We start from the raw sequence: 13885 nt of genomic DNA, 5'->3' as shown, positions 1-13885 counted from the left end.
GATGAAATTGAGATAGGTGAGGAATCTAATGACTTTCTCTTCAACCTTTGCCTAATTCTATTTGATGAGATAAATAGCGGGCTAGCTGCGGCTGCCTGATCTGTCGTGTCTGGACTCATGACTGTCAGCAATCCTTCATATCCTACTCAATCGCCCCACTCTCCCTTGACCCCATCATCCTGTGGACGTATCACCCCACCCAGGGCATCGTCCGCCGGCAGTCTCTGATCACCAGGGCCACATAAACAATCAGTCAAACCAACAACACTCTTGAACATAACGAACACACCATCCAAACTGATCTATTCACCCAGTGTTTTTCTCCCCCAAATCATTATAAATCTTCATTAGCTGGTAACTGTTAGCCTCCTGAACATAGTGTTATTTTAACAGCAAAAACATCCAATGAAATAAACTACAATCATTACAGGCATTTCCTTTTTTCCCCATCCATGTACGACAAGTCTAGCAGAGGGACTATTTTTCCCCTTCACTTAATTAGAATTCTCCTCATCCTTATGCCACTTTCTTCACCAATGTTCATTGAGTTTACTTCTTATCAAGCTGCCGCTTTCCTAATTTTAACTTTTTGCAAATAATCAATGTTCATAATATTCTATCCCACACCAAATAGAGGAGCATAATTTCAACCGATAACAAATATGTGTGTCAAATATTTCTTCTTCACAGAGCAAACAGATCCATTTCATTCTTTAAAATCAATTTGCAATTGCTAATGTGCAAAAAACTTTGTTCACCATCACCACTGTAATTACTGAACATAAGGAGAAATAGCGATGATTTGTTTCACAGCTATTTATCACATTCCATTCAACCATATGGTCTAGATTACAAGGGTTGGACCTCACAAAGAGGAGGTAGGATGAAAACGTCGTAATTTTCCTCCGATGGCATCAGTAACACTAACCTTCTTCTCAAGGAGGTAGCAATGCATAGCCTGTGTAACATCCGCAGCGTGAACAGCATTATGATATGGATTATCACCGTGGTAACCTTCTTCAACCAATGCTGAAAATACATAAACATGGTTTTCCAATTAATTGTTTTATTTCTTTATACTGATAAAACATTTATGTTTGTAAAACCACAATGTTGGAGGTACACAGTGTAAGATATTTAATTTTGATTAAATATAATATATGATAATAAATATATAAAGCATAATAAATTTCAGCATAATAAATGATTCACTAACTGAATGAGAATCCAAATGATGCTTAATGTTGTATTAGATCTAAGCCTCTGCTTTCTCATACATGTACACAGTCTTAAAATAATTTCAAACTCTTAATAATTAATAATATTTAACGTACTAATGTTTATTTAAATTACATAATTTAGTCAGAAATAAGGAAGTTTTAATCTTCCTCATTCATTCAAGAAAAAAGAGGTGGGGAAATAGGTGAGAAATTTGTGGTTTTCAAATACGGTGATTTACCAGCACAGGCTGGTGTCTGTTATACTGGTCATGATTGAGCAGAGGAGGGCCACTTTAGTCTTTCCTCTTCTAGTGTACACTGGAAAGGCATATCTGAAGATTAACTGACACTTCATTAGGCATCTGGGTTTTTCCCGGCATCGGCTATTGCTGAATTCATTCAGTTCATGACTTCTGCTTCACAAAACTGAACAGCTAATGAGAAAGAATCTGGCACTATGGTAACAAATATCTTACCAGCCAAACACTAGAGGTCAATATGCGGACAAAACGAATGAGCAAAATGACTCAAAATGTGTCATCACATAGATGTTGCATTCTCTTCACCACCAAAAGTGCTCCATACATCACACATTATAAAATACATGTATATTATATTTTTTTCTTTCTACAACATTCCGGAATTCCTTAATAGTGAGAAGAGTTAAAGGTTGAGCTGACGTGCATCAAGGAAGGCAGCACAACTCCCCCTGAGCCATCCATCAACCAATGGAAACAATGACGGCTCATCAGACGAAGGACAGGAAATTGCGGAGTTAGCAGTCTCTAAGGCTCAGTTCAACCAATGTCCCCTCACCGAGTTTAATCCATTTCTGTAATTCCTTTACAATGGACTCTCACCAGAAATCACTACCTGACGTCACTGATAACCTCCCTTGGGAGTGACTCTCCTGACCAGATTGACAATGAGGTCCCCTGTGTAGTAATCACGGAATATCACCACTCCACCACTCCATTAAGCGGAATGAAAACGGGCTTGGAATCTTAGCCATAACATTAAATAGCTTTTGAAATTTGCTCAAAGATCTTTCTAGGGTAGCTGTAAGACTTCTATATTAATCACCTGGATCTCTACATGATGATTGTAGCAGATTTGTTTGACAGTGTGTCTAATTCATTTTCCAAGAAGCCAAAAGAGAAGTTTCTAAACTGGGCTCAAAGCTCTTTGTATATTCCATAACCAATATTGGAACATGTTTTTAAAGGTAACATTTCACTGACCTGCAATTTCAATTAGTACACAGAATAGTACATTAACCCCAAACCAAAAAGAGACAACTAGGCTTTTCAAAAAGCCATGTGCATTGGGAATCGTAACAGAGGTCAAATAACAGCATCTAAGAACAAAGTAACAGAATGTAACAAGAGTAATTAAGATAGAAGATTAAATGGCAGATCTGAATGACATAAAGCTGACTTACTGATACATCTCATAAGTTTGACAATATCCAGCTGGAAGGTTCGAATGAGATCATGCTCCTGGAACACATGTAAGGCGACATGGAGAAGTGAACGTCCTGAAAGTAGGAGAGAATAACACCACTAGTTCGCTCAGACACTAACACATCCAAACACAGGCATATCAATATCTCTGACAAGCATGTGACATGACTTCTGAAATTACACCATTAAAAATTGTCTTTCAACTAAGTAAGAATGTATGTATTAAAATGAGTTCCAAATTCTTGTGGAGTAACAATGTTGGAGTATAATGTTGAGAAACGGACACTTACCACCGGTCACTCTGTCCAGTTGGAACACATCAAATGTCCAATCACCAGCACAGCTTAAAAGGCACTGAAAAGAACATATCAGATGTAAATGTAGCTTTACTCAAGAGACTACTTCAGATCAGAGAGTAGAACGAGCATGCAATAGGGGCGTTGGGGTGGGGGGTTGGGGTTGTGTCAATTCAACTCAAACCAATTCTGTACAATATGAACTCATTTGTAACCCCTGCATCTCCATGTCGCTGATCAAATGAAGGTGTCGTTTAGGCTTGTACACTTTTGTGCATGACCATCTTTCAAGATTTCCCAAGTGTTTCTGGTGAAATCTATACAGGCTTTTGATTTGCTGGTCACAAATTTAAGAATTATATCGCAAAGCAGACAGTAACTTTGATGAACAGTCATTCTACATGAACAATGTTTTCAGTTCAGAAAGTACGTAACCTAAAACACCCAACTATTTTTAGTGAAAAATGCCATAGAATATGAACATAGAATATTTTTATTTTTCTTTCAATAATACAAAATACCATAACAGATTAGACAGTCTCCAACATATATTGGCAAAGACCAGACAGTTTTCTATTAATTGCACACATCACAGGTATTTTATGCGAACAATTGTGGAGACCAGAGAGTATTGTACATGAACAATTGCACAGGCCACAGCATATTCTACATGTGAACAACTGCACAGGCCACAGCATATTCTACATGAGGACAACTGCACAGGCCACAGCATATTCTACATGTGAACAATTGCACAGGCCAAAGCATATTCTACATGTGAACAATTGCACAGGCCACAGCATATTCTACATGTGAACAATTGCACAGGCCACAGCATATTCTACATGAGGACAACTACACAGGCCACAGCATATTCTACATGTGAACAACTGCATAGGCCACAGCATATTCTACATGTGAACAACTGCACAGGCCACAGCATATTCTACATGTGAACAATTGCACAGGCCACAGCATATTCTACATGTGAACAACTGCACAGGCCACAGCATATTCTACATGTGAACAATTGCACAGGCCACAGCATATTCTACATGAGGACAACTACACAGGCCACAGCATATTCTACATGTGAACAACTGCACAGGCCACAGCATATTCTACATGTGAACAACTGCACAGGCCACAGCATATTCTACATGTGAACAACTGCACAGGCCACAGCATATTCTACATGTGAACAACTGCATAGGCCACAGCATATTCTACATGTGAACAACTGCACAGGCCACAGCATATTCTACATGTGAACAATTGCACAGGCCACAGCATATTCTACATGTGAACAACTGCACAGGCCACAGCATATTCTACATGTGAACAATTGCACAGGCCACAGCATATTCTACATGAGGACAACTACACAGGCCACAGCATATTCTACATGTGAACAACTGCACAGGCCACAGCATATTCTACATGTGAACAACTGCATAGGCCACAGCATATTCTACATGTGAACAACTGCACAGGCCACAGCATATTCTACATGAGAACAACTGCACAGGCCACAGCATATTCTACATGTGAACAATTGCACAGGCCACAGCATATTCAACATGTGAACAACTGCACAGAACAGAGAGTATTCTACATGTGAACAATTGTACAAGCCAGACACACACTGCATATCCTGAAGGAACAATAGTGGAGCTGGTTGTCAGACACTGATCACCTTAAAGACAGCATTGGGTACAAGAGTACAGACATTGTCCCCAAGCTGATCTGACAAGATCTCTGGCAAATGATGTATACCTTTACATTTAGACTACCATCAAATAATCATGACTTCTGCATCGGCTTATGGATGGAGGCCAATAAATTATTCAGGGAAACACAACTGCTGACACTTGTGCCGTGAAATCATGCACGGACTAGGGACCTTACTGCCACAGAAAGGTGATCCAATTCACAGGCAAAATGCTCATCATGTCAAATACAGAGAGCATTCCAGAAGGGGAAAAACGGAATGGAGAGAAATAATGCTGACGTAATGGAGATAACAAAAAACTGAGCCCACCCAGTGAAAAGGTTGAAGTGCCACCATCACAGCTGGCTTCACAAACACAAAACCCATTGAACCCATTCTGATCAATAGCAGAGACTTCAAAAATACATTTAAACTGCTTTTAAAATGATGACTGTCCACTGACCTGTAAATCAAACAGGCAGAAAATAAAAAATGTCAGGTTGGTTCTAATCCACCCCAATAAATTAGTGGAAATGCTCTAAGTGTGTATGTACAAGAGCCTTGAAGTGATGTGGTTAAAAGATCTTAACTGCACAAAAAAGATTATGTCCTAATTGAGTTTTTTTTTCATTTTCATGTAGAGAGTGTAGCCAAGGAAAAGCTCAATTTTGCCACACGAACTTCACTGAAGCTTGGAAGTCTCTATGACGTGGACTAGTTCTTTTAAGTTTACCAGTAATTTTTTTACTTACCCATAAAGTAAGTTTCCTCGTCTCTGTGAGTTTGATACCAAATTTTATCCTGTCAACCGCTTGGCAGGCATGTGTGCCATTCGCCAGGAAACAGGATAAAATTCAGTATCAAACAAAGGATAGTGTAACAAATTTATTTCTATGAGAAGCCTTACAATCAGAGAAATTTAGGCTTTAACATGACCGTAGTCTCAGCAATGTGCAATGTTGCGCTACAATGTAACACAAAACATCTTAGTTTCGGAAAAAATGGTTTAAAAGTTATCGTATAATGTATGTGACTGTAAAGATGCACAGAACAGTGACATTACCATGAAACAAAATGGTGTTTAAGTGTCAACTGATTTAGGCCTACACACAGTAAAATTCTCTGTAAGCGCTTAGAGTCTGAGATTTGAAATAAAAAAGAAAATAAAAAAATGAAACTGGGATAGGGCCTACGGACTGCAAGAAATCAGGTCACAATGTGATGTCAAATATGGGTCAACCGAAAAACTGACAACTGAAAGTTCAACTTTTACAAGATATAAATGTAAAACGATAGCGTTCTGTTTTACTCATGATTTTGTGGCAGTGGTTATTCAACTTGCAAAGCTGTTATGTAAGCTGTAACTATTGCTGCTGGATATCCGAGGCTGATATAGAGAATTCTGTGGAATTTCTAGACTGGTCTGGGATCTGCTGAGGATGACAAAGGTAGGTCCTCTCACTGATGTTACTGCATGGTCAGAAATAAAACAGAAATCTGTGCAGTGATAGGCTGAGGTAGCCAAGAGACCGGTAAATTTCTTCGATCAAAACAGCTGAATTTAGTTTAAAAATACTGTTACTTTTTCTTCTGGTAGAGAATTGTAAGTATTCTACAAAATAATGGCATATTTCATATTTTCGACTTGCGGACACTTTATTTTCGTCTAGATGTGAAAATTATTGCGACTTGCAAATGGCTTGACAGATCCATTTGGCGGGTTCACGAAGTGATGCGTGCTATGAACATTTACCCACGCTGCAAGTGACTGCTCTCAACCAATGGCTAGCCTAGAGTCTACTGTGGGCAGAAAGAACTCTTACACAACAACTGGTGAAATGCATTCATGTTTATTTTTAAAGACTATGGTTCTATATTAAAATACTGAACTAAACTGTTTTTTTTTTTTTTTTTGACTGTTTTTTTACAATATACTCAAGAAAATTTCACTGATACAACAACCGCAAGCATTATGGTGTCAGGAACTCAGTGAGATCAAGTCAGGAAGAAACCCATAACCATCCACAGATTGGAATGGCATTGCATATAAGGTTTAGGGAAATCTGTCCAGGTCAATGAATGTCAACCTTTCAAAATAAGACAGTCCTCTTGATCACTTTACTGCACTTTCCTCAGCACACACTGAGGTTACAATCAGGCTTGGTGATGCCTAGCTGGGGAAGCATAAGCCTTTTCATAAGTGCATTATTACTGGGAATAGTCCATGGCAGAGTGGACGTCTAATATCCAATGTGGAATGTGCATGCACTGGCCACTGACCCCTTTGGCTCAAAGATCAAAATCGCCTCATTTACCCCCGCCTCAGCCAGGCTTCTTTAATGGAAGAGGGTTTTAGCTGCAGATCATGGTGGAGAATTAGCAATTGCCCCATCGAATTAACAAACTCTCACTGGGCAATTTTAAATGTATTCCCATCAAATGGCATGCTGTCCATATCACAGCTGAGCTAACATGGGCTTTTATCACCCGTAATTATTCCTCTCTTCTCTCAGTATCATTTACAAACAGATCAATTATTCTTTCTTGTCTGTGTCTATTATAAAGACAAGGATTAGCATTAAGGCTACTGGGAAAAGTGATAGTACTAAGATGGTAAGAATAGGTCCCGTCCCGTTTACCTCCATTCAACAGGCTGGGGAAGCTGAAGTTGCTGGCGTGCGTCATACCCACGCCAACCAGTCATCAGGGTCATTATGCAATTCAATACTTCCAGCATTGTCCTAGCCTCTACCTAACTGTGCCAGTCAGCCCTCCAAACGCACGGATATTCAGCACCGACAATTAGTAAATAGCTGCTAGCAAACACAGCAGGGACAGGCCTGTCATCTACACTATTCCCCCTCCCACCGTGAGACGCAGATCGCCTATTAAGGCCCCGTTTGGAAATTATTTGAGGAATGTGAAAATACCAAAGAGCCATGTGTTGATAGGGAAGCCTTGATCCACTGGGCATTGGAAAACAGAGATCAAGAGATATAAGCCTCTTGATGCGCAAGTGCCAGCGAATCTGTTGGATCATATGCTACAACAGCTTCAAAAAGACAGCCGCATTAGAATAAATGCAGATGAAAGGCATATAATAAATACAAAGTGGACACATCAATCATGGCCTGGGGAAAAAACCCCTCACTGCGATCCATTTAATCTACTCTTGCACATCCACACTGACTTACTCATTACTGGTATTCTAACACTGTTGATCCAAACATCTCCCCTTCAATATAAAGCAACATGTGCATGTGTGTTCCATATTACATTTATTTCAAAGGACAAGCTCTTCTTTCCACCAAAGAAATGTAGAACCTCCAAGCCATGGAGTGAAACTGAGAGTTGCAACAACCCTCCTGTCTGTTATGCAAATATCCACGCCGGTTTCAGACACATAACGCTCTATCTATGTGAATCCAGCTCACATATTAATGCATTTCTTATTCAAAAGCATGAAATATTGTTAGTTAAATCAAGATATTTAACCCCTTTCCCCAGTCACCTCCCCCCTCCCCCCGGGCCAAGTGGTAAGTGTGTTAGCCCAGCACACTGATCCAGGAGCCTCTCACCAATGCATCATTGCTGTACATGTATAAGTGAAATGAGTATACCAAATAAGACAGCGATTCCTCGATGAAAATAAGAACTTGGTTTCATAACGTGTGAACTTTAGAGGCTGAAATAAATGACATTTATTTTTTTCAAAACATGGTGCACACATCTTATCTAATACAGGCATAACCTTTCTTAAAATTTCAACTTTATGTAAAGACAGCTTACCTGTGCTTGGCCACTGTAATGGCCATCTAGCAAAGAGATGATTTCAGGAGAAAGCTTCATGATTGGCTGACGATGACGGCTGGATTTGTGAACACTGCGGAATCTCAAACCACACCTTGTCTTGTACTCTTTTAAAGCTAATTCTGCAAGAAACAAACAAAAATCCTGAGAGACTAAAAAAGAAGCAGATATGCAGATGAAGGAGGAATCCCCAAATTCTTGGATCATCAATATAGTGTATGTATAGTATGAAGTTCATACCTAAGCAATACATTTTTACTGTTGAAGATTTTATGAATTATGTTTTCAAACTGCATCCAAAGCAATTCCGTAGTCATTAAATTTGGCGAGGGTTTAGGGTGCTACTTGTTCAGAAATTCCAGCCTGTCTTGGTTTAGATGATACATAGAAATGTTTATTATATCACAATATGTCTATTCCTGTTAGGTGTGTAATTGTCAGTCAAAGTACAAAACCCACAGGAATGCTGGCATGAGCACAGAGAGCACAGAATTTTATGTTATGTCAAATTACACTGGAAATATCTTATCAACATCTGCTTTTCATCATTCTGCTTCTGTTTTTACAGCTGTATGAATGAGTATGTGTCAAAAACTTTAGTTATCATTAGAAGTAACATTGTATGTGCAGTGTAATATCCACAACTGTATGTGCAGTGTAATATCCACAACTGCATGTGCAGTGTAATATCCACAACTGTATGTGCAACGTAATATCCACAACTGTATGTGCAGTGTAATATCCACAACTGTATGTGCAGTGTAATATCCACAAATACATGTGCAGTGTAATATCCACAACTGTATGTGCAGTGTAATATCCACAACTGCATGTGCAGTGTAATATCCACAACTGCATGTGCAGTGTAATATCCACAACTGTATGTGCAGTGTAATATCCACAACTGTATGTGCAACGTAATATCCACAACTGTATGTGCAGTGTAATATCCACAACTGCATGTACAGTGTAATATCCACAACTGCATGTGCAGTGTAATATCCACAAATGCATGTGCAGTGTAATATCCACAAAAGCATGTGCAGTGTAATATCCACAGCTGCACAGCGGTTCTCAAAAATATTTCACATACATGACTGCACTCAGCATTATAGCGGAAGCAAATCAAGTAAAGCCCAGGAAAATCCATGCCCATCAACACGTTACTGACAGATCTCCATCAGATGGTGTTACACATGTACATTGTAATGATGTACAGCACAGTTAACACGTATTAGCTACAAAGGTACATGTACATTTCATGCTGACTGCATGTGAACATCATCATTTCATGCTGACTGCGTGTGAACATCATCATTTCATGCTGACTGCATGTGAACATCATCATTTCAGTGTTAGCTGGCTCAATCCATACTCACTTTCTAAACTGCGGTGCTCCGCCTCTGTTAGCGACGCCTGTCGTTTATCCGTCCGTGTGTCAGGTTTGGGCCTTACTCGGACATCACCTGCCAATTACAAATCATCATGTAACTCCACCTGTCCACATACAGAGGCAATGTGAACATTTCCTGTGCTAAACACAGCAGTTTTCACCGCAGCAAATGGTAATCTCCACCAATGGCTGCTGACATGGATCAGATTTACACCTGTTCTCACACAATGCTGATCAACAACCCAGTTATAATTGAATCAACACTTTGTCTTTTTGGCTAGCGGGTCAAAAGTCACAACAATGGCTCCTCATGTTCAACAGAACAATAGCACAGCTGATAAAGGGGGCAGACACATCTGTATTTGTGTCAGTAATTGCCTGACTTCATTGTTCATCCTTTTGGTGGGTTCTAACCGTCTGTTTACCTGTTTTCCTCATCCTCCCACCAGCTATTCCAATCACATGCTTTCAATGTGACTTACATCTGAAAATCAGTTTGAACTGGTAGTGAACTGGCAGTGTACTGGTAGTGAACTGGTAGTGAACTGGTAGTGAACTCGCAGTGTACTGGTAGTGAACTGGTACTGTACTGGTAGTGAACTGGTAGTGAACTGGTAGTGTACTGGTAGTGAACTCGCAGTGTACTGGTAGTGAACTGGTACTGTACTGGTAGTGAACTGGCAGTGTACTGGTAGTGAACTGGTACTGTACTGGTAGTGTACTGGTAGTGAACTGGTAGTGTACTGTATATATGCGTAAGATTTACTACAGAAAACGTACTTTAAGGTTTACACTACCCCTGTGTTAAACCTGAGCTAGGATGTGTTGTTCTCTAATGTCTTACTGTTCCTACCACTTCCTACCACTTCCTATCACTACACACAATCAACTGGAACCATCATGCCCCACCTACAGCTGTACACTCTATTACAAACGTGATTGGAGAAACAGGTTTTTTTTCAGCCAGAACATAAACTGTTATTTTTGTAAAATAGTTAGATATAGTTAATGGTATTCTGACACGTTACCATAAGTCAGAAATTAACAATAAACATGGCGATTAGAATACCACTGTATCAAACTTTATATGATACAAGAACACTTTTGCAGATATGTTTACTGAACAACTGGTGTAAATGGTAACAATAACACACGTCCTCAACATAATAAACATGGCGATTAGAATACCACTGTATCAAACTTTATATGATACAAGAACACTTTTGCAGATATGTTTACTGAACAACTGGTGTAAATGGTAACAATAACACACGTCCTCAACACAAGCTGCCAAAACGAACATTTGCCCATGTTTATAACTTTACACATATTACGTACTGAGGAAAACTCTCTGGTGATAACCTTCACATTACGCTAACTTCCATCGTAATTTACTGTCCTCGTTATGTATCTTATCAGCAGATCAAATGCACTGTAACTCTAGGCTTATATCTTGGTATATAAAGGTGTTCATTTCTGAACATGATATTGATCATGAATCAGGTCATCTGTCAGGTCAGACATCTGGTTCTATCCAGAACCAAAGATATGTACTCTTAGTGACATTAACTAATCACTGAATTATTGCTACTCCCTCCGGCAACCATAATCATTCCTCTCACATCCAGAACCTGCTTTCTTGTTCTGCCAGTGTCGTATAACTGCAAGTGTCCAACATACCATACATATTTTGATAAAAATCAAATATTTACAAATGCATGTGAAAAAGTTCAATTTAGAAACATGTGAAACACCCTCTTTGGTCTATGACAGGCACTGTAACTGTGAACAATTTCCCGTCAACATGATATCGCCAGGTATAATTACCACAATATTAGCAAAAATAAAAACTGATGAATAAAAAAAACAATATTAACAGCCACTATTCTCTTTCAAAAGCAATTCATTTTAACCTTTTTTTTTTGTTATTTTGTATTTATTATTATCTATTATTATTTTTTAACGTCATTTCCATTTTTCTCTTTGCAATTTAGGGAAGAGTTAGAGGCATCAACAGCTTGAAGGTGAAGAATGGCAGTAATGCACAATAACTTCAGAGCAATATCCGCCCATTTCATCAAATATTCTTCCCATTTCAATTTCCAACATGTACAACAGGCCAAGTCGAGACAGAGTGAAGAAAAGATCTCAAGAATTCCGGTGTAATGCCCCTAAGTATGAATTCTTCATAATCTCTGTTTTGCAAAGTTGTACAAAATCCACAAGCATGTGCAACACCTCCCCTACTCCACCAAATCGTCCGCCCTTATTTAAAGTAAGCATATTTTTTTATTAAGCTTAAGGCATATTTATTGACAACACATCTAAAGAATTTAAATTGAAGTTCATAAAACCATTCACATTTCTGGCATGATCGAAGAGAATAAGCCTTCACAAAATACCAAAATACTAACATTTTCACAGGAAGAATGTATATAATATTTAACAACCTTCCATTTATTCCCTTCATTAAAATCAGCATTCAAAGCTGGAAATAAGAATTAGGGTCACAGCAGATCAAAGAGAAACATAAACCTGTGTACTGAAAACAGCAGGGTCTGTTAGGAATTGATGGATGTTGACCCACTGCCCAGCCAGATTGGTTTAAAGTGGACTGGTCTTCCCAGTTAGACACACAGGGTTTGACACTGGGGGCAGGGGATTCTCCACAGGGTAATTAACTGTCTGGTATTCCACAACACAGACGGTCTGAGCTCCCCGAGCTTTCACATGGCTTTTGTGCCAATCCTTCACACTGACTATCGCTTCTAGCTACCAAGCTTTGTACCCTTTCCACTGAAAGGCCTACTTAGGGCAAAACATTATCTGACAACACACGATGGGTTTACACCCTAGCACAGTAATATCCTCCAGTTTGGTATGCATGTAGGAACAAGAATATCCTCCTGGTGACTAACTACAAGTATTAGTCCTGTGTCTGGTGAACCTGACTGCCATCCATCCAGACTGTCAACACCAGTGCCAATACTCTAGCTGCCACACTAACTGATAAGTAGATCCCTGTCTATTTCCTCTTTACATAATCCTGAATAACGGGTAGTTACGGTCAGTAAAGGCTTGAACTTCTATCATGTCACATTTAATAAATTCCACTTCTGCACTCCATGTAAAAGAAGCTTATTTGCATGTCACCCATTTTCACATCTGGAAGAAGGATTAATCACAAGTGTTCAAATTTATTTATTTATTGATCGGTGTTTTACGCCATACTCAAGAATATTTCACTTATACAGTTGTGGCCAGCATTATTGTGGGAGAAAACAATTGTTAAGATGTCAGATTCGTATTTGTTTTAATTTTGACTGAAGTTCTATATGTGGGTTCTCAAGACTAGACTGCATGGCGCTGAGATATGTTGACTAGACTACATGGGGTTGAAACATGTTATTTGATGGAAGTCTGTGATTTTAGTACAGGCATAATGAATCTACATGTATGTTAATGTACAGGTCCACGTAGGTTTGATGAATCTATGTTAATGTACAGGTACATGCAGGTTTGATGAACCTCTTTTATTTAACAGGTACATGTAGGTGAGATGAATCTATGTTATTTAACAGGTACATGCAAGTTTGATGAATCTCTGTTAATGAACAGGTACTTGCAGGTTTGATGAATCTCTGTAAATGTACAGGTACATGCAGGTTCGATGAATCTCTGTTATTTAACAGTTACTTGCAGGTTTGATGAATCTATGTTAATGAACAGGTACATGCAGGTTTGATGAATCTCTGTTAATGAACAGGTATTGCAGGTTAAATGAATCTCTGTTAATGAACAGGTGCATGTAGGTTTGATGAATCTCTGTTAATGAACAGGTACATGCAGGTCTGATGAATCTCTGTTAATGAACAGGTATTTGCAGGTTAAATGAATCTCTGTTAATGAACATGTGCATGTAGGTTTGATGAATCTCTGTTAATGAACAGGTGCATGTAGGTTTGATGAATCTCTGTTAATGAACAGGTGCA

General features: G+C 38.9%; 1 protein-coding gene across 3 annotated transcripts in view; it reads right to left on the bottom strand.

The window, feature by feature from the left end:
- LOC135470051 (high affinity 3',5'-cyclic-AMP phosphodiesterase 7A-like) overlaps positions 1-13885 on the bottom strand; it is a 96499-nt gene that overhangs the window by 15474 nt on the left and 67140 nt on the right. For all 3 annotated transcript variants that reach the window (XM_064748762.1, XM_064748761.1, XM_064748763.1), the window contains exons 3-7: positions 9880-9966; positions 8480-8622; positions 2974-3037; positions 2662-2757; positions 929-1029 (exon numbers count right to left, since the gene is read on the bottom strand). In XM_064748762.1, coding sequence (XP_064604832.1) covers positions 929-1029; positions 2662-2757; positions 2974-3037; positions 8480-8622; positions 9880-9966 — 491 coding nt within the window. The remainder of the gene's footprint in view (positions 1-928; positions 1030-2661; positions 2758-2973; positions 3038-8479; positions 8623-9879; positions 9967-13885) is intronic.

This window comes from Liolophura sinensis, chromosome 7, assembly GCF_032854445.1.
Source record: "Liolophura sinensis isolate JHLJ2023 chromosome 7, CUHK_Ljap_v2, whole genome shotgun sequence".
Classification (NCBI taxonomy): Eukaryota; Metazoa; Mollusca; class Polyplacophora; order Chitonida; family Chitonidae; genus Liolophura; species Liolophura sinensis.
The sequence above is the reverse complement of the archived record's forward strand: the minus strand, read 5'-3'. Positions and strand labels throughout refer to the sequence as shown.